Consider the following 21,950-nt stretch of genomic DNA (forward strand, 5'->3'; position numbering starts at 1 on the left):
TTTATTGTTTTATTTACTGAACTAATTAGGATTACATTGCCATTTGTGATTTTTGTCCCGCACTGATTTACATCGGAGGCGTTTGGTTCTATCGAGGTAGGTAATTAATTGATGTTAAATCGGTCTTTAAAGCGAATTGGGTTTTATTTAGATTAATCCGTCCTGCATTCAATTCCTATTAATTAGTACTGTTGCAAGCGACCGATACCCTTTTATTTATTCACAAAGCATTATAAGGAAAGTTAATTAACCGGCATAGAGATCCTCTAAAACAAATATAAATACTAACTTTTATAATTACACAAAGAAATAACTATGAATTCTACGTTAACAATGAAATACAATGAATGAATAATGCAAAGTGAAATCGTATAAAATAGCACAATATAATAATTGTCTACCAGTAAAATATTTGTAAATTTAATGTAATGAATGAATTTGTTAATTAAAATAATACTTATCATACTTTATTTATTGTACCTTTTGATGATTTAATAATATGTAAATTTCTATTTCTAAATTCAAACATTTTTTGTAACAATATAGTATAAATCGATATACAATTATGAATGAAATCTAAAACTATTTTAGTCTATTATTATTGTTGGAATAAAACTGAGTATTGGAAAAACAAAAATATAGAAAGTACACACTATTTTGTACCTAAATATAGATTAAGTAAAAGTATCACGTGTATATAATTATATAACTGATCTTCTAACTAGTTAATAATTGCAGCATAATTGTGAACAAAAATTCTTCTGCAAAGTATGTCTTTGGTTACAAAAAAAATTTCTGATAAATATAATGTAAAGATTTGCAATTGGCATGTGCTCACTTCACAACCAACACCTGAAATGTCGATATTATGTCTCAGCAGTTAACGTCTGTAGCAGGAGATTATTTGGTTCAGACAGCAGTGGCAATTTGACATCCTAGAATGTCCATGTGAACTACAAGTGGCTAAATTACTTATATCGATTTACTAATCTAAAACATTATTGGTATCATAACAATTTTAATTTTCACTTCGGTCTTAATTATTTTATTAGTTTTAATATATTTTTATGTTTCAATTTTTTTAATAAATATAAAAATATACATATACAAGTATACAATATAAGGTGAATATTATATATTACTTAAATGGATATGAAATATTTAATTATATATACCTTTCTGTATTATTATAAAATTAGAATCACACATTTTTAAATATGGTGGATGCGCAAATGAGTAAATGTATTTAAAAATAACTAAATGACTCAATTACTAACATAAAACATTGTTGGTATCGTAACAATTTTAATTTTTTCTGCAATGTTAATTATTTCATCATTCATATATTTTTATGTTTTAATTTGTTTAATAAATAATAAAAAATATACATATACATATATTTAAACAAAAGTAGTATACTGGAAAAATGAATTTAATTATATATTTTTATTACTGACTATTATAAGACTTAAATTACACATGCATCTGTTGTCTGATTTTAAACCATTACATTTGTTAAATGTTGCGATTCCGAAAATAAGTTTAAATGTACTTAAAAAATAATTAAATTACCTCATTATTTTTGAACAACTTTGGTCCTTATCAATCATAAAAATCTATGCAATTGATAAATTATCATTGGAAAATGGATCCATTTATAGGGTCTAAACTTTTGTTTCAAGCTCGACAAACATATTGTTCACCATCCGATCCTATTATTAACAAAATTCTGAAGCATAATTAATATATTATTGTTCAAACTTTTTTCATAACAATCGTTTCTTTATTAAACAGTTCCTTGCAATGTTTGTACTGTATGATTCACATTTTATTTATCTAGAAGACTAAAAAGGAACAATGAAAGGATGGATAGTAACATCCAATTTTTGTTAGAATATTTTCTTAATATACTTTCAATTAAATTTGTTGTTTCATATTTGTTTTTCACATTGTAAAGTATGTTCTGGAGCACCTTAGGATTTTAGTGATACCACACATGATGTTTCATGTTAATTAAGGTGGATATTTAAGCACGACGATTCTAAGTGTACAGCAAAAATTATTAAAGAATGGTTTGAGACGTAATTATTATAGTAAATGTCCTAAAATAGCCAGCTCAGAGTCCCGATTTTAATCCGATCATGTAGACCCCAAAATTCGCAAGGAACACCCTGAAAAATACGATAAATAGAACGATTTGATAGCTGCAGTTCAAAGGGCAAATTTCGGACACGATTATTAATAATTTCAATGCATCTTAATTGCATTGCATTGCATTTTAAATATTTCACTGTACAATTTAATGTATCTAGCTATTTACTGTTAATTACAATTAAATTATTAAAAACATTTTAAAGTATAAATTTTGTTAAACAGAATTAAACAATTTAATTTAAATGAGTTAATTAATTTGCTGTATATATGCAATATTTATAAATAGTAATTCATCTACAATATTAAAAAAATTGAATTTATATTAATCAAACGTATATTGTATTATAAAAGTTATAATTATTAGATTTATGCTATTAAAATTATTAAATTAACTTTGGTAAAATATATTAATTTACATATCTAATTTTGATTAAGATTGCCTTGAAATACATTTAGTAACAAAGTTTAATAACCATTATTATATAAAATTAAATTCAGGAGAAATACCTAATCAAAATTTATATACGGTGTCGTTAACAAAACAAACAGATCGTCGGAATGGTGTTCTGCGAACAACGTTTTCGGGTTAGCCTCGGAACTAATATAAATTGTAAAGGGTGATGTTTTAATTTGCTTGATGATGGTTTAGGCCCAGTCTCATTAGAAATTCAGTATCTAAGATGAACAACATTTACTCTTCGTGAACGTCATGATTTGTTTTGATTACGACTGGATGCAAAGTTAGATATGTTATGAGGTCTGCGCCTATATTACCTCTTCATTAATATTCTCGCGGAGCGTAAACCATCTTGTCAGACTCACCTCCTCCGTTTTGATTGATGAGCGTTGGTAGCCAACCAATCCTTACACAAAATGTAAACGAACGTAAATTGGCCTAAGGACTATACTATATTTCAGGGGGCTTACCTGAAATCACCTTGATTTACTACTCATCGATTTATTGCTGGTATAATCATATCTGAAAAATGCACTCCCAACGAACCCACTACCAATTTTATCTTATGGTAATTAATCATTATTTTTAACCTTCTAATAAAAATATCATGTCTCACCCAATCATTTATATTTTTGTCGAGATAAAAGGAACATTTTGTAACATTTATCGTGGGACCATAGCAATTTAAAATGTGAATTTATTCAATTTTTTGGGTCAGCCTTCAATTCAATACATATTATCTTCTAAAATTTATTATTAAAATTTAATGGCTGCCACCACTCTACTCTTGATAAATTTACGTGGAAAATAATAGCACATTAAGAGTAGAATCAAATAAAAGTCCCCGAATATTCGAACCGTCAAATAAAGCACTTTTAGATTTATTGCAAACCAAATCCGATATTTATCAGCGTTTCCCCGCATACATTTTAAATTTAAATTTGAGTGGTTCATTAACCTAATATGATGGGAACATTCTATAATATTTTAAGACCAAAATATAAATGTCGAAAACGCTATTGTTGTAACTTAATTTGACGTTATTTATGGGCATCATCATCAGAATGCCTACATTAAGCTACTTAATTAACAATCTGTTAGATTATCGCTTATACACTGGTTAAACTTCACGGATTTCATACAACTTTGAAATTTATTTTGGATGCCGATGTTTGTAATGTTATTATTAACGTGCAATACAAAAGACTATGTTAATAATTACAACATATAAAATTCATGATCTCTTCAAATTGTGTGATAAAAGTGTCTCGTGGATAAAATTGCCAATTTCCCTCTTCCTGCTTAAATTTTAAATGTTTAACTTAAATCTGAGTACATAAGTTATAACTTGTTATCACATCATAAAGGATATTTACAATATTATAGTCGTTCTTTTGGAATCTTTGTAAATTTTGATGATAAAAACCGCCTCTCAAGTCAACCGTTAATTTATATCGCAAAAAACTAACTCAAATACTTTTGGATCGAATTTTAGAATAAATGAATGAAGATGAGAATAGTAACTATTTACTTCAAAATATGTCCACATTCTGATATATAACTAAAAATTTTCAAATTGCAGTTCATTAAAAAGTTTTTACAACTATTCAGCTATTAAATTTAAACGACAGAACGACCTTTGATACAACTTAATTTTGGATCAGAACTTTTGCACGTATCAAACTTTTTATTAACTTTTTGTAAATGTCCTTTATATCGAATTTCCGCCTAAAAATTCTACTGTCTAAATTTTACTGAGAAAATCGTTATTTGGTTTACATAGATAAACATTTAGACACAGTACGTCGAGGATGTCATGCAATATCAGATATCGGAAAAAATTGGAAGGGTGAATGCGAGTCTATGGATTTTTATATTATTATTAAACAGCTATCGGAGATTGTAATCGATCCAGCGACTCCAGTGACACAATATTCCCCTATTTGGAAATATGATCTTGATAATTGTTATCTGATATTTATGATATATTGACACCTTCATGCCGCAGTTGCAAAATTGTGTCGCGATAAGGGAATCTCGCAGATAAAATTGTCAATGCATTTTCTCGGTTGTAAAATTTTAAATGCGCAAACTGAAAAGTCTGCAGCTGTAAAATTGACGTCTGGTTACCACGTCATTTGCTATTTATGTAGGAAATTATGTAAACCGAAAGTTTGGATGTCGCGTGAATTCTAATAAATCATTTATTCGCGTCGCATCATTTCAGGAAGCGTCGCTAATACTTCAAACGTAGCGGTGAGTATCTCATTAAGCATAAAGCCCAGGAAGTACATGAAGTTGATCAACACTATGCAAACAAATGTTGAAAGTTAATTAACATATTAATTTGGTAACGTGTTTGCGTCATCTACACTAATTACAGGTTTCGGTATAATTTTAATTAATAGCGCAGTATCAGAGATAATTTGTTGGTTTTCTTTATTATTCAGTAAATATATCGGTTAGGCGGCTGCATTACTTCTAGTAAATTGAAACAAATTACTTGTAACTGGAAACCCGACTAATCCTAATATACCTTGGTGTGGATCCTTCTTTAACATTTAATAATTTACTTAGTGTACTGTTATAGATGAAGACATAATACCAATCTCAGGATGGTTTTCCTAATGAAAGTGTCTACGTGAGCCACATTTGTATGTACCATTAGTTAACTGGTCTGGTCGATTTTCTCCAGTTTTCAGTAAATTACTTAATTATAAAGTAATATCACGGAATGCACAACGATGTCAATGATGTTGATTATAATAACAATAATACACCAAAGGTTAATTATGGGAAATGAACCATTACAAAAGTAAACAGGATAAATGTGTTTGATTTCACAAAACACTCTAGTCGGATTTTCGTGTGTTTAATAATGCACTAATTTCATTACAGGCACAGAGTCAAAACAAGCGACAATTGTTTTTTTTTGCACAAAAAAAATAAAGCTATAGGTGGTTCATTCAATTAGACGTCAAGTTTAATTAAAAAGGTGAACAACAGGTAAAAAGGCTTTATAATTTAATTGCTGCCAAATAAATATTTTTAAAAACTTTTATAGTATATTACAAGTGTAATCAGCATTGATATTTATTTCCAAATTCGAACTGTACTGTGCAATTTTTAAAATATATAAAATGAAATATTTTATTAACATAAAAATAAAATTAAATTTATTTTATTATATAAATATTTCTAATATCTCCACAACCAAAGAAATAAAAAGCAGTATATCTAAGAAATAATATTAGATACTGACACATATTAAAAATGGATAACAGTATTTTAAAGCATTATTTTAAACAAAGAAAATTGTCTGTACTTTCATAATTCAAATGAGATGTACGTTCTTTATATTCAACCTAGCACAGTGTTTTTCTTGTATAAACTCAGTTGGAAATATGTGTTCTAAATATTCAAAAAGTTTATGATTTTTATACTGGCTAAGTACAGAAATAGAAGGGGCTGCGGTATCAGTCAGCATACAAATTATAGTTGGCTCATCGTCGATTATATCCGATGATAAAGGAGTTGCCGCAACAAAGTGGGGCTCGTAAGTTGTCGCCAGAAAAATAGACATAATTCGTCGGTTTATGTAACGGCGGCTGTAACGTGCTAAAACGTCGGAAGGTCCGCATTAGAGATCTGCTGGTGCCCCGAGGACGTTTTCGAGGAGTTATGGTCAAACTGGATATATTGAGTGGAATCTTGGAACATCCTTTAAGTATTTGCGCCATTCCCGGCTAAAATAGAGGACTACAAAGCTGGAAATAAAGCTTTGTATAATTTATGTGGACGTCTAATGGTCCCAGTTTTTTTATTACGAATTTTATATTCTGATCTGAATCCGGAGCTTATTTTATCACACATGCTGATTCATGTAAAAATATAAATTTCAACAATTTTGCTTATTATATTAGTCCGAACAATATATTTATAATTGAATGGAATTAAATTGGATTTGAAAACATTGTTTTAAAAATAGGTCGTTTTGATAATGCAGGAACGATTATGAATTGTTTTTATTGTTGGTTTGATACGTTTTATTCGTTCATTTGAATATTTTTTTATGTATGCTCCATTAACGAACAACCACATTCACATTAGAATTCAGATAGTCTAATGTGTTTTTTATTATTTTTAAAAATATTTCCTTCATTTGCATATTTGTTAGGCCGGTTGTAACAAAGGTGTTTTAATCCGAAGAGGGTTTTTTATGATGATTTTGCACATCAAAAATAAAATTAATATGAATTTTTTTAAAATCTCTTCTTTTTTATATATTTTATTATGTACAAAGTAAAAATTTAAAAATTATCTATAATTACTACATATAATTACATATAATTGAAAAAAAAAGTAATTTATTTCATTATTTGTAAATCTGTATTTGACTGAATCTATTTGTTTTGTCACTGAACTATAGTAAGCATTTTTTAATACACGGCATGTCTTTTGAAGTGAATAATTCAAATTATTATTACAAATATACTAGTGGCATTATATTGCAATAGATATACATACATATTATCAAAATAATTCCTCGGGAAATTAATAAAACAAAATTAATTAAAATGTTTAATACAAAATATAAATTTTTCCTTCACTAGTTAGCCGGTCCCTCTTGTCCCTTCCATCTCCCTTGGTATACTTATAATTAGTGAAAGAATAAAATATTGATCCATAGCAAAAATCTTTTGCGTGCACCTCTAAATTCAATTGGATTGCACTCTGGGGAGAGCGGAGGCTACTGCATCTGAGTAATGCCATAATTTTGCAACGCCAAATTTATGTCTCTCACGGTTAGGTCGAGCATTGTCGGGTATAAAAATAAAATCTTGAGCAAATGGAATAATAATTAGTTGAATAATAGAGTTGTGATATCGTCGAGCATTTATAGTTTCTGAATTTAATATGAGAAATTCCGTTCGTGTCACTAAAGAAATACCACCCCACTCTCTTATAGAACCACTTCTAACTACTCATGATATTTCCCACCATGTTCACGCTAAATACGACTGTCCGACATATATATAATAATGTTTAATGACTTATCTGTGAACAACTAATTACGCCATTGGGTTGCAGTTCATAGACAGTGATCGTTGGCCTATACTATATGGTTAAGTCGATGCTCCCGTCGATAAGATAATTTAGAATAAGCCTAATAATATGTCAAATCCTTTTTGTTACTTTCTATGTAAATATAAAAGAGTAAAAGAAATTTAAGAGCTGCAAAAATAAATATATATATATATATATATATATATATATATATATATATGATTGTTCATTTAAATGAAATAAATGTTTAATTTTATAATTATACTGCTTTAATTATGGGGAAAAAAATTGATTACAATATGTCAACAATTTAAAACCAAACATATGTATAGGATAAAAACGAATATCGAATCGTAACAGATAAATGTTATAGGTGGCGCAAACAGTTAATCAAACCTAATTTATTATGGTACATGCACGTTTTAATTAAGTTTTTAATGCGAACGCTGCGTAATTCGACCGAGGAAAATAAATTGGGCTGTTTGCAACAAAAGTAAAACAATATTTGTTAATGGATCAGTGGTGCATTGCCGCAACACGGATTCTTTACACAATTCATCTCGGCTGGAACCGGGCCAAGCATCTAATGCAATTAGAGACATTTCAGTGTATTACAATAAGACCCCTAATCTCCCAATTAACATACACACAAGAATCAAGATACAAGATGATTGATCGAAAGTATTTTTATAATACTCTAAATTCGCGCCTGCGCTTGCGCCGCCCTTAATTGAACCAATAAACGTCAAGTTGTCGATTTCAGGCCTTAAACATTGGCTGAAAGTATTTTATAACGAATTCAGAATTAATAACCCGGAATAAATGGGTGATAAATCGTGACGTTTAATGAATTAGAAATGTGTAGATGTTAAAATTGGATTAGTTTTATCCGCAATAATATAATAAATTAGTGGAATCCGGCTTGAATTTAGATTATGCATGATTCAATTTTAGTGAACAGTTTCGGAACGGTGGGTATTGCCCAGAGGATGCACCAATCACCATTTAGCGCATTATTACGTGACATCAGGAGTCGAACGATGGCTCGGGCAGGTCGACGATGGTTACAAGTGTGCGTGCCAATCGCCTCACATAACTGCGTTTATTGAGATTGTATTCGATTTGCCAGGGAAACAAGAAAATACTTCGCCTTTTTCCTTTCGACCTAGAACAATATTTGAATAGAAATTTGCGACGGTCTAAAACCATTTTATAGTCCAATTGGTTGCATATGAGTTTTTAGTAATTTTTTTGGTTATGTGAGGGTTTGAATGAATTCGAAATGCCGTTTTAACTGTTGCTTTATGAATTTCCTGAACGCAGTTTTGTTTGATATTTTGACATTTTCTATTTAACATATTATTTTGTGCTTTAGAAGTCCATTGGCTTTTTTTAAATTATTTAGTCAAAATTCTCATCACAAAATATATATTCACAATAAAGTAGTAAAATCAGGGGTTTAATAAGGACTATGATGAGAAACTACATCTAGTAAATATTGAACTATTAATATCCGTTATGACTACAATGAGTGTATATTTTGCAATTAATTTATTTCATATTTTTGCATCCATTAACTAACTTTAATAATGTCCTTATAAATCAATTACGGAAAGTCTTAACTAAAATTAATGATATAATAATGTTAATTTTGAAGTGCTAACAAAGTTAGTCGTAAACTAATCGGTTGTAAAATTACAACCTAGATTCAATTAAACTTAATTTAATTTTCTCCACAGTTCACACTGTAAATTGGCTTAAACGTGTGATTCTGGAAAATCATTTGTACGTAATACACATAAAGTTATATTTGAATAATTCAAGTAAAAAACCGTTTTATTTTTGAATTCATCGAATTAATTGTGGATTAATTTTGTTCATAATGGCACATAATGTTAATTTTAAAGTGTATATAAAAGTTTTTCATTTTTATTATAATTCTTCGTTAATGGGAATTGTTTTACAATTTAAATGACATAATTAGCAGTTTAACTTTTTATACACAGGTTAAAGAATTTAAAAAATGTTAAATGTTGTTGTTATAAATTTTATGCAATCATGAAATTAACATTTTCAATTAAACGAGCGCAATTATTTTTAATTTAAACATAATTTTAGAAACTAGTATAAAAATGTTATTATAATCACGAAAGGAAAAGGTTAAAACGTGTCTTATTGTCAACTAACCTATTCAATATTTATCATTACTCAGTCTATTCATTAATAAATTGACGTCTAAACACGATTATTAATTATTACTTTTAAATCAGTCATTTCTAGATACTTAATACCCGTTTAAACTCAAAGAATATTGATAAAGAAATCGATAATATCAATTGAAAATTGTTTCTTAATTAGACTCAAATTAAAATTTTTTAATCTCTGTATTTTAAATTATATTCATTTACATAGTAAATACAATATTAATTTTTTACGAGCTAATTATTTTAAGCAATGACACAAAAACATTGTGGTAGCAATTAATTTTTGTTATCTGCATAATATACATAATTTAAATGCAAATACAAATGAACATGAAATAAAATTTATTAAATAATAAACAAGTTTACTATTTGTATTGTTCGAAATGAAAACAATGTTACATATTTAAAAACTAATCGGTAGAAAAATTACAGTTTAAATTCAGTTTTCTCTTCATTTCATAATTAAAATTGACTTAAGCGTGATTCGAACAAATCAGTTATTCCTAATAAAACAAAACTTACGGTAGCACAATGTTTGTGTGGCACAATGCAAATGAAACTTTAATATCAGCATTGCATATTGCATTTTAAGTCCGGATAAAATAGCATTTTGTTCCTGCACATTTTGTATTTTATAAATCTGTATTATATTCTATTTCGTACTTGTTTGTGTATACATTTTAAAATTAATTTCATTCAGATGATAAACAAATATTTATACATTTCATATTTAATTTAAAAACGTTTTTGAATGTTAATAAAATAAAACACATTTGATATAAAAGTCATATTTAAGTCTACGCCAGAGCGTCCTTATTTAACTCATTATAGTACATTCGTCTGTAAATTTATGCTAGTTTAGAAGGGATTAAACTTTTAGTTATTAGATATCAGAGAGGCAAGGAATTAATATTTTAAATTGACGTATTACATTTTAGTGTATACCTTAATATATAATTCTAAATTCCATATTATTTATATTAAATTTTAATTAACAAAGTGTATTATATAATATATTTTTATATAATATGTGGTTTATTATTATACAATATGACCAAGGATAGGTAAAGTAAAAAATGATGTAAATAAATCAAAAATTGTATTACTAAAATGTTTCATCTGTTCTGATAAAACACGATTTTGATTTAATAAAGGGTTTAAAATAATATTCATATTTTACAACTTCAAATAAAAATTCGTATTATAATAGAACATTTGTGTTTTTGTATATAATTTCTAATTCGCTTTTCCCGTGGACTCGTTTTCCCTTCGTCAAACGGTTCAACGTTTTATGACGCATATAAAACTTACATTATTGTTTTAGTTATTTTCAAGGGATGGTTTGACCCTTCCGCCTCGTCCTGTGGGATCTATTACACCTCAGAAACATCCTGCTTATACTAATGCGGTTTAGCCCTTTGTAACCGTTGCAAAAATGGTATTAATTAACACGACAAAAATAGTTGAATGTATTTGAAACTTTAAATAAAAATAAACAACGAATGATTGTGTGGGGATTTGGTTTACTCGTTTCGCACACTCTAGTTAAGACCGTTTGTTTGACATTAGATTTCGCTAAGACTCTCGCGTTACAAAAGAGTCGAGCAGATGGATAAAAGGAAGTGAACACAACAGCGGTGTCCGGTTAAATGCCATGTCCGTATTTACCGCACTCCATCCCCTTATTTATTTTTATAATATGTTGAATTTTGTTCCTAAAATAAACGAAAAGGCACACGTACGCAGTAGGTATTTGTTTTGCTGAAAATAATTATGAATGTTTGCATTAAATAAATATGAACCGACAAAGTAAAAATGGTCTGAATTAGTATTACTGGTGGTTTTCGCATGTGTGGGTGTTGATGTTAAATGTAAAATGTTTGAGAAGTAAATGTAATTACGCAGTATATTTATGAGCTTTAAATTACCGCTTTAGTATTATTTCCAGTGGTACCTGTCCGTCGAAAAAAATTGTCTTTTTACAACTTACTTTTTTAGCGTCATAATTTTAAAATCTTGTTCCTTTTGAATGAAAATATGCAAATAAATAAGTAATTTTTACTTCGCAGTTGCGATAATTTTACTCGTTAGTGCAGCTTGAAGTTAAATTAATTTGCCTCTTCAAACTTGGAGTAATTTTTAACATTTTTATTGCTTTTATGGCTCATTTGGAAAAGTAGTGTTTGAAGTTACAAATGTACATTTGTATTAGTTAATTAGGATGAAAGATCATTTCAGTTTTTAGTAGGGACAATTTATAAAGTTCAAGTAAATAATTTCACAGTAAAATTTAATATTAACTGGAAGTGATATTTAATATTTCTTTCATCGCTTAATAACACATTATGTACATTATTTACTCTAGTGATGAGGAATTGATAATGAACAAATCGAATAAATAAGTAACTGGTCACTTAAATTTATAATGGGAATAAAAGCGACTGTGGAAAAATTACCTTGTTTAAGTAAAAAGGTTATTACTCAAAAGCATCATTATTGTGACGGAAAATAACAATATTTGTTTACGTTTACGATGAGTAAATAAAACCTACTTTTGTTGAAATATTTATATTGAAATTGATTGCATGAAATCACAAATATACAATTTTTGATATATATTTAGGTATTCAGACTTTATAAATTATCTATATATAAAATAAATATTGTTGATATATTTATATCGAAATGAACTGAATGAAATAATAAATATACAATTAATGTATTATAATCAGATATTTAATCTTTTTAAATTGTCTATATATAATATAAATATGGTGGTGTTTAAGTATATATTATATATATATATATATATATATATATATACCGTATCAAAAATGATGAACGTGTCTATTCGCATATTGAGACGGAACATCAATACCCCTTTGTAAACAAAAAGGAAAGATATACATGCTATTATGTGGGCGGGCCGAACTGACTGGAGGGGATCATTTGGTTTTGCTGCGTTTAGCATGCGGTTCGTCTCCGCAGACGTTGTTTTTAATATATTTTATTTAATTTTTGGGATACATTTTTATTTTGAAAAAAGTAGTTTATTTTTAGAATACTTATTTTTGTTTTTGATATACCCTCAAAAAATATTTCATTTTACAGATTGAAAATTATACAAAGTTACGAAATTTAAATGGAGCATCCGAAGAACTCGAACTACATCCCTACGCATACGGAGAGTTACTAAATGTATATAGTCTTTGTAAATGCATTCGCAAAGATTAATTTGCATTGTGCGCCGGCGCGCACCAGCACGGCGCATTGTCTCTGAGAGTAGGGATTCTTATTACCGGGCAAAACTTTACTCTCTTTGTCGTGCATCCATCTCTTACAACATCCAGACACGAAGAGCATTTTTCGTACTGTATATAGGTCAACATTAACTTTTTTCAATCTTTACTATGTATAATACAGTCGAAATCAAAAATTTTCTAAAAATCTAGTTTCATTTGAGTTATCAATCCTCTGTTCATTAGGTACATATTCCGTAACCAAACTTAACAAAAGATATTTCCCGAATTATTTTGGAATTTTTTTCTTCAATTTTTATCCTTATGGCGTCGTCTGCAGTAGTGCCACTTTCATAAATCTTTTCCATAAATGAAAATCGTATCCTTTTATTTTAATCAAGAAGTTGTGACCTCTCTTGACTTTCTTGTCTGTAAATATAAATTGAAATTGATATCGTGGAAACAAACCCAAACAAGTTTAATCGTATTGTTGTAGGAATATTTATTTTTAGATCACATATCAATATATTTAATTTGCTTGGGATGAATAAATAAATATATATTTTAATAGAATAATGAATTATAAAAGATAATAAAAATTTAAATTTGGAAGTTTTACAAAATAAAACCATATTTTAAAAGTTTTTGCAATTACCAATTCCAAATAATATAATTCTAAGTTATAAACTTCACAACGGATGTTTCACGACTTATACAACAATTTTTAACCAAAAACTCACTGTTCTTATGCAATAGGGAGTATGTGTTTAAAATCTGTGAAACAACCTGTATATGGTATATAAACAATATAAAATGTTGGATAAAATTTGTGACAAAAACAAGTTTTCGTTGGTTATAACTTAAAATTATTATACCCAATAATTTTTAGTAATCATTAAAAATAATACATCATGTATAGTTATGTAATTAACATAAAAATAATATTTTGGAAAGAAAAAGTAACAGGAAAAAATCTTAAGGAAAGTTTTTGTAACAATTGTTTTTAAGTTAATAAGTTTTTCTTAAAAAAATGTTTAGTCATCAGTAAAAATAATACATGATGTGGGCAATATTTTCCTTATATATACTCATATAAATTAAAATCATTTTACCTAATAATTTTTAGTAAATAGTAAAACTGATACATTATAATAAGAAATGGAGAAACAACATCTAAAAAAAATACAAAAAATGTTATTTTCTTTAAAATTCGTGACAACAATAATTGATATAATGTTAATATTTTCTTTGATATATAAATTAAAATGATTATACAGAATAATTTTTAGTAATCATTAAAAATAATACATTATGATAAATAATGTAGAAAATCTTTGGTAACAACAATTGTTTTTATGTTAATAAGGTTTTATTCAGTAAAAATAAGACATTATTATAGGTAACCTAGAAAAAAAATGTCAAAAACGTTGTTTTGCTTAAAATTCGTAGAAAGGTTTCGGCAACAATATTTTTTTTATGTTACCGTTTTGTTCGGAATAAAAATTAATTTTTAGTCATCAGTAAAAATTAAAAAAAAAAAAATAATGTAAAAATTGTTAAGAAAAATTTGTGGTAACTATAATTTATTTATGTATTAATAACGTCTAATAATATTTAGTAATCATTAAAAATTTAATTTTGTTCTGCTTATTTTAGATACATATAGACCAGTGTAATTCGGTAGAATAAAACTAATATAAATGTTACGACAAATTTAACGGAGACGGCATTTATTATATATAAAAATGCTATCCTGTGCGGGTGTCTAAAAATTATGTAACATATAAGACAAATTATAAAAACAGATTCTTAGATTCTTCTTAGAATTTTCTTTAATTAAGTTAATTTGTGAAGTTAATTTTCTACTTGTAAGATTTTGAGTAGACGGTGGGGCGGTTAATAAATGTGGTGTCGGAGTAAAATAAATAGTAAGGCAGTTGTTCGAGATTAAATTAGTTTGCGGAAGTTATCTGGAGTGTTTTGCGAAAAAGGTAATTAAAATGTCTTAATGTCCGTAACGGTTTCGTTCCATTTTTGTGCGATATGCATGGCGCGAAGCCCGCGGGAAGACGGGAAGATCACCGGGTCGGTTCGGGACCGAAGAGCAAGAGTAAGAGGTTCTGGGCCGGTAGGTCGGTGAAATATGTTCCTCCGCGGTCGCAACCCAACTTCTCAGATTGTTCCAAGTTTCCAACAAGTACGGTCCCGGTCGACATAAACCAACTTGCGGCTTCTGAAACGACTAATCTGCCTTCCAGACGCAGTGATTTACTAACGGTAATTGCTGTAATTGGGCGTGAGTTTATGCTTTCCTGCTAGTTTATCATAGTCGGGGTTGACGCAAATTTTATTGGGGCACAGCCAATTAGCGACCGAACCATTTATCAAGTTATGAACTCACCGTGACTGCTGGCTTGGCCGAGACCGATGGCTGAGATCACAAACACCAACACCACGAACATCGTAACGGAGCGCAGAGCGCATCACACACACAAGTTTCGGCTCCGGTTAGCACGCGGAATCTGAATTTTATTCCGGCTAACTCCGGACTGGCGCGGCAGACGCGCAGGCTCCACAACAGACCCACGTGTATCCAGACATTATTGCACATTGCGACCATATATTCTTATATCAACAATGAAAAAATATTACGTCTTCGGTCTCTGGCGTTTTATCGGGACATCGCGTCGCACACCTACTCGTCCTTCTCTCTATGTTCGTTCCCTTTATACCCTTCACTACCCCAAATTATACCGCGTTACTGTTTAATGACGGGAATTGGAAATCATAAATTGAATACCGTTAATTTAATTCAATCATGTCTATCCGTCTATTTCCTATCGGATTTTTATTACTTATGGACAGATGTGCAGGTTTTGATAAACATGAGTAGATTGCAATTTGCATTTTTACATACAGGACACGTATGTTTCTATGATATATTTTGAGTCTGGCAGAGTAAATTAAAATGGTTATAATATTAATTTTATGAATTATAAAAAACAGCAAAAAAAAATATATATTCAATTAATTGAAAAAAAAAATTGAATTTCTTCAACCTGAAGTAAAAAATCTATTTGGAGAAGGTGTTTCTAAAATTGGTGATCAAAAATGGGAGCAGGTTGAATAAGTTTATATTCAGCAACTAATGATAAGGCGAGGAAAAGAAGAAAGCCCTTCAAAATCTACTCTACTGTGTCATTATGGAAAAAATTCATTACATTGAGTGTTAGGATAATACATACCAAATTTTAACATTGATGGATCAAAAGTTAAAAGAATATATGACAAAAATATTTTTTTGAATTTAAATTTAGACATTGTATTTTCTTCAAAAAAAAACGTTACTTAGATTTTTTAAATTTAATTTAAAAATCCAATGTGTATATTCTTGTGAATTTTTTTTAACCTGACAATGTAAATTGAATTAGTTTATAAATTAGAAATTATTTTATGAATTGGAAAAAACGTGTTTTATCTTGAAATTTCAATAAGAAATCATTTTTATCTCCAATAATGAAATATATTCATTCAAAATACATTTTTCTCAATAATTTTTATAAAAAAACAACAATAAGTTTATCTGAGTATAAAAAATTAATTTCTCGACTACGAAAATCCTAATATAATTAAAATTGTACCAACATTGAAATAATTCTTATAATTAAATTTACTGTAGTAGTTTGTAATTAAAAAATTATTATTTATTTATTAACTAAATTTATTTTACATTTCAGAGTTTATTAAAAATGAAAACTTGTAACTTATCATTATTTTTAATAAAAGCAATATAATATTAACTTAACTTATAACAGTATATTATAATTAATATTGCAACCTAATTTTTTCGTTTCGAAATAAATTTCTCTTTTCGTCAAGGTATTGATATAAACTTCCGTCTTAATTTTGTATTGAACTCGGCAAAAACTTATTAAAAGAACAGAATTCGCTGAATTCAACTTATTTCACAATTGAAATAATTGAAATTTCCAGGGGCATTGTACCCTTCGCTAAGTCGAACAAATTATATCTGTTCAATGAGCCGTAATATTCATCTGTGGCCAGTGTTTCCTAAAAGTAGAAATAGGTCTTTGTGGTCTCGCATTATAATTCCACAATGGATGAAGGATAAACTAAAAAAAGAAACTTCAACGGGAAGTCTGAATACAAAAATCATTGGAAATAGTATTGACACAACGTCACTTCAATTGCAAAGATCAATAAACTGAGATGAAACAGAAGGTCTAGTGATAATAAATCTTTCTGCCGACTGGTGCATAAAACTCTAATTCTAAGAAGAGGGAAACCGTGACGACGTAAAATTCGGGATAAAATAATTTAACGTTTGACATCCTGTTGGATATTAGACCTTCCTGAGTCAAGCCAATAATGCCTTCTCAATGGCCGGGAATATTCATTTGGAGCGTTAATTTTCCAAAGTTGAAACAGGTCTTTGTGTTTTAATTTAATTATAGAGAAGGGTGAATTAGCCGGATACCCTGTTTTCCATTATTTGCACAAGTTTTAAACATATTACAGATTGTATTTATTGCTTCATCAAAAATTTCGTGAGAAGTAGGACCTACCAAATCTATGTTGCCAATGTTGAACGTTCGAAATCATAATTAAATATTTGTGGAATCCAATTTAATGTTTGTTTTATCAAATTTTCTCATTTTAGATTTAACTCAAAGTAAATTTATAAAAGGCGAGTTAAAATTGGCGCATTCGCCATTTTTTAATTTAAGCTTGAATTATTTAATTAGTTTTATAATTGAATATGCGCTATTCCACTTCATTATAGAAAATACTCATTATAATTTGGAAAAAATAAATAGAACAAAAACAATAAGTTACTTAATTACTGAAAGGTTTCGTATGAATGTAAATAAAATTTATGAAACTGTTCTCGGTATCCCCAACAGTTACTGCTGTCTGGAGCACATATATATTTGTAAACTTCATTGTGCCATTGTCCTTATTATAAAGCTATGGCAAATTTCCAGTTGATGTAGACTAATGCATAAATGGATCGTGTTTTACAACCATGGACAAGCACTTCGAAATCCACTTGAATTTTGTCTCCATTTATATTCATATACGTTGTGGCTGTAGAGAAATACAATTTGTGGTACCAAACGATTTCTATAAAAAAGAAGCAAAATTTTGTTTTGCAATCTATATTATTTTTTAGATGTGTAAACCCATTATATTATAATTTGATTCGTATTATCCTTAAAAAATTTTCAAAAACCACAATTACACTAACACAGTATTCGATTTAACAAAAAATAATAGAAAATCGAAGAGTTATACAAATGCCAAAACCAGATATAAAAAGTGAACTGTTTTAAATGAATGAATATTCCGAATAAAGTTTAATAACAAAACAAATTTAAATTGTCAACGCATATATGAATGTATTTTTTAAACAAACGAATGTGCAATAATTTAAGTGAGGACAATTTATTTGATTATATTCAATAATTTACAATAAAAAACAGTAAATTATTAAAATGTGTTTGATTATTGTTGTAGAATACCGTCCAGTTTTGTTTTTCCTAATGCAATAATCTGTCTGCGAAGCTGTCCGCGAAAAATATTGGTCGTGAAATTTAAATTACAGATACGATAGTGTTTTATGGCAACTGCACTGTACTGTAGAACAATGATTTGCTACACACTTAAACTATTATAGAAATTTATTAACACTTTATACATGTGTTTTTTAATATTATATAAAATATTTTACTTATAACTGATGCATTTTTAATAAAATTGGTTCTAAAATCTCTGGACTATTTCCAAATACATTTGTTTGCCAAAAAAGATATAGCGTAACATTTGTAGATTAAAAATGTCAGTTTTATCATAATTCCAAATTGCATTTATCATGAGCATTATTTTAAATTATGAGTGTGTGAATCATAAATTTAATCGATTTCAGATCTTCGAGTACATGAGACGGCAACGCTTAAAAAACGTACCCTTACGTAAAAAAAGACAGTGATTTGCGATATGCGAAAAGTCGAACGGTTGACTCTCCATATTATATTAAAAACACAGTAACACGATACGAGCTTTCTATTAGGGTCCTTTGCACTTATGCGGAAAATCTTCTCCCCCTACATAATAAACAGACGATGCGGAGCCACATTTAAGATGGAGAGGCGCTAGACTACCGACTTCCTTTAGACACAAAACTATCAAAGATTTATGCCTGCAAGCACCGAAAAAGCCGAATGACATCAAGGGGCATTGTGCTATGCGTAAGTCATGATTTTGTGAGATATATAACGGAACCGTAGAGTCGGAGAGTGATCTGTGCTGCGACGTTATTTTTTACTAGCGCTATAATAACCACTTGACAAAGGGGGAACACAGGCCCGTAAATATCTCTACGCGTGAGGCCCGATAAAAACGGATCATCACTTAATTCCGTGCCCTTCACCTCTCGACAAATTTGCGGTTTAAAAAGGAAGAATAAATAATAAGATTAATATATTATTAAAAATCAATTCCACCCAATTTCACACTTATTTCCATCGCCGTATCACGGATTTGGTGCATGTTCTATCCCGTTTTCACGCAAGCGAAACGACCCGCACCGAATTATTGTCATCTTAGAAGTCGACGAAAGCACAATTCGAGATTTGCGGACAAAAAAAGGCAGCAACTCGCAATGTTCGCCGTGCTCGAGAGCACAAAGACAGGTAGGTAACTTCTGCCGGCGAGTGAAGTGATTGGGGTCTCTCCGTTATCGACTTTATGAGCCGTCGCGTCATTTGTTCCGCGTATCCGGACCGGGGTCCCGTTGTTGTTTCGGCTTGTTTTCTTTCTGCTGGAAAGCTTTCATTCCTTCGGACAATCGGTAATTAGCCCTGATTACGTTTTTTTATAATTGCGGGACCGCTACCTTCTCGAGACATGCCCCGAAGAAAAAAAACACAAAGTTGAAAGCGTGAGATGGGAAGCTTTGATTTCTTCTATTAATTAATTAATTGCCAAGATATATTTCAAACTTTCGTAATTTTTTTCTTGTTTTATTTGTGGGTGATTTTTTTTGGATAAAATTTACAATTTGGTGTTTTTTAAAATATTATGTTGTTGGATAATTTAATTAATTAATGTTGTCTCATATATTTTATTTTCATGGTTATTATTTCTTATAAATTGCCAATTAAAATTTTAGTTTAAAGCAATTTTATTTTAAAATTATAATAAAATTAAAGGATCAGATAATTAGCAAAGTTTGCAAACAAATTTTATTAACTAAGCTGTTTAAAGGACACTTATTTTCAATAAAGAGATTATTTACACCGTTTATTTTCACCAATTGTGACTACTTAATTTGATTTAATTTTTTATTCTTTTTTATTTGAATTTAATTTGAATTATTTTTAATTAAACTGGACTAAAATAATAAGAATATATTTTATTCTAAAATAAAAGTTTAAAATAATATTATTGTATATACTGTGGTGGCCAAAGAAATGCCACAAAATTTAAAACTAAACACTCTGTAATATATTTCAAAAAAGGGTTGAATTTAAATTTTGACCAGACAGCTTAAGAATATATTTGAATATTTATTGCCGTACATTTTAAAACGGACATATTAGTCTGATTTGGCTGGCAAAAAAATAGCACATAAAATTATACATTTTGCGGCACTAGCAATATTAGCAAGAATCAGTAAACAAATCCTATCTTGTCTTCTAAATAAATAAAAAACGAATTAAATGAGTCCATACATTATCAGTGTGTCTAGTAGAACAATTCAACGTCGACTGGATTAACAAATCAAAGATATATTTCAGAATGAAATCATTGGTACTTTCAAACAAAACTAAAATATGCACAAAAATATATTATAGTCATTATAACACCAAAACACCAAAAACAATCAAATTTAGTTGAATTGTGGTTATTAATTGAGTAGTTCCAACGAAGGTTGCCGATATCTCTTTGATTCTATACTCGGTACAGGTGTTTATAACGAACAAAGAGTACCCAATGAAATATCAACAATCTTTTTTTAATTTGGTGCTTAAATTATTAAATAAATATATATTTTTGAGTGTGTCCTATTTCTGTGATCACATTCCACATTTTTTTATTTAAGATTTATGTAGAAATTATTAGATTTAGGTACGAAATGAATAATTGCAGAGAAAATATAGAGTAATTATTTTAAATATATATAATATATAAAATATTTCAATTACATTTAATTAGAGGTTAGGTTTTATTTCCTAATTATCTTTAAATAATAAAGTGTGCTATTTCTTTGGCCACCACTGTAATATTAATGTGTACTTAAAAACTCTATGTCAAGTTTAATTAAACCATTTAAAGCACAATAATAAGACAAATGTAATATTTAGATGAAAAGGAAATTCACATGTTTAAAATTAAATGTGAATCGACTTTTAAATTACTCTACTTAACAATTTAAATTTGAAAGTTTCACTTTAAACTACACTAAGCGTTAAATTCTTATTATGTATTTCCACCAGTGTTGGAACAATAATATTTTTTTTAAATAAACCATAATAAAATGAATAATATTTTAGTATCCCAATATATAATACATTTATAGATAAATACAAATTATTATTTTTTATATTAGAACAAAAACTTTTATTTGAAACAAATACGTAAATCCCTGATTAAAAGCCAAAGATATATAGAACGCCAGTGGTATATAATTTTCTGTTATTAGATTTAAATCTATTCAGCTTTCTTAATAACTCTCATTTAATATTTACGAACGTATGACTCTCATTTATGAACATGTCTATTCAAGTATTTCATGACAGAATTTCA

The 21,950-nt window shown here is 28.6% G+C and overlaps 1 protein-coding gene across 4 annotated transcripts in view; it reads right to left on the reverse strand.

The window, feature by feature from the left end:
* The window catches only part of LOC109596285 (neurotrimin), a 51,981-nt gene extending 36,303 nt beyond the window's left edge, over nucleotides 1-15,678 (reverse strand). For 2 of the 4 annotated variants that reach the window (XM_020011797.2, XM_020011795.2), the window contains exon 1: nucleotides 15,523-15,676. In XM_020011797.2, the coding sequence (XP_019867356.1) occupies nucleotides 15,523-15,583 (61 nt within the window). In that variant the 5' untranslated portion in view covers nucleotides 15,584-15,676. Of the gene's footprint in view, nucleotides 1-15,522 lie in introns of all 4 variants that reach the window. The other 2 variants (XM_020011796.2, XM_020011798.2) reach the window with 2 other exon arrangements.
* Nucleotides 15,679-21,950: the final 6,272 nt, after the last annotated feature.

The sequence above is a fragment of the Aethina tumida genome, chromosome 3 (genome assembly GCF_024364675.1).
Source record: "Aethina tumida isolate Nest 87 chromosome 3, icAetTumi1.1, whole genome shotgun sequence".
NCBI lineage: Eukaryota > Metazoa > Arthropoda > Insecta > Coleoptera > Nitidulidae > Aethina > Aethina tumida.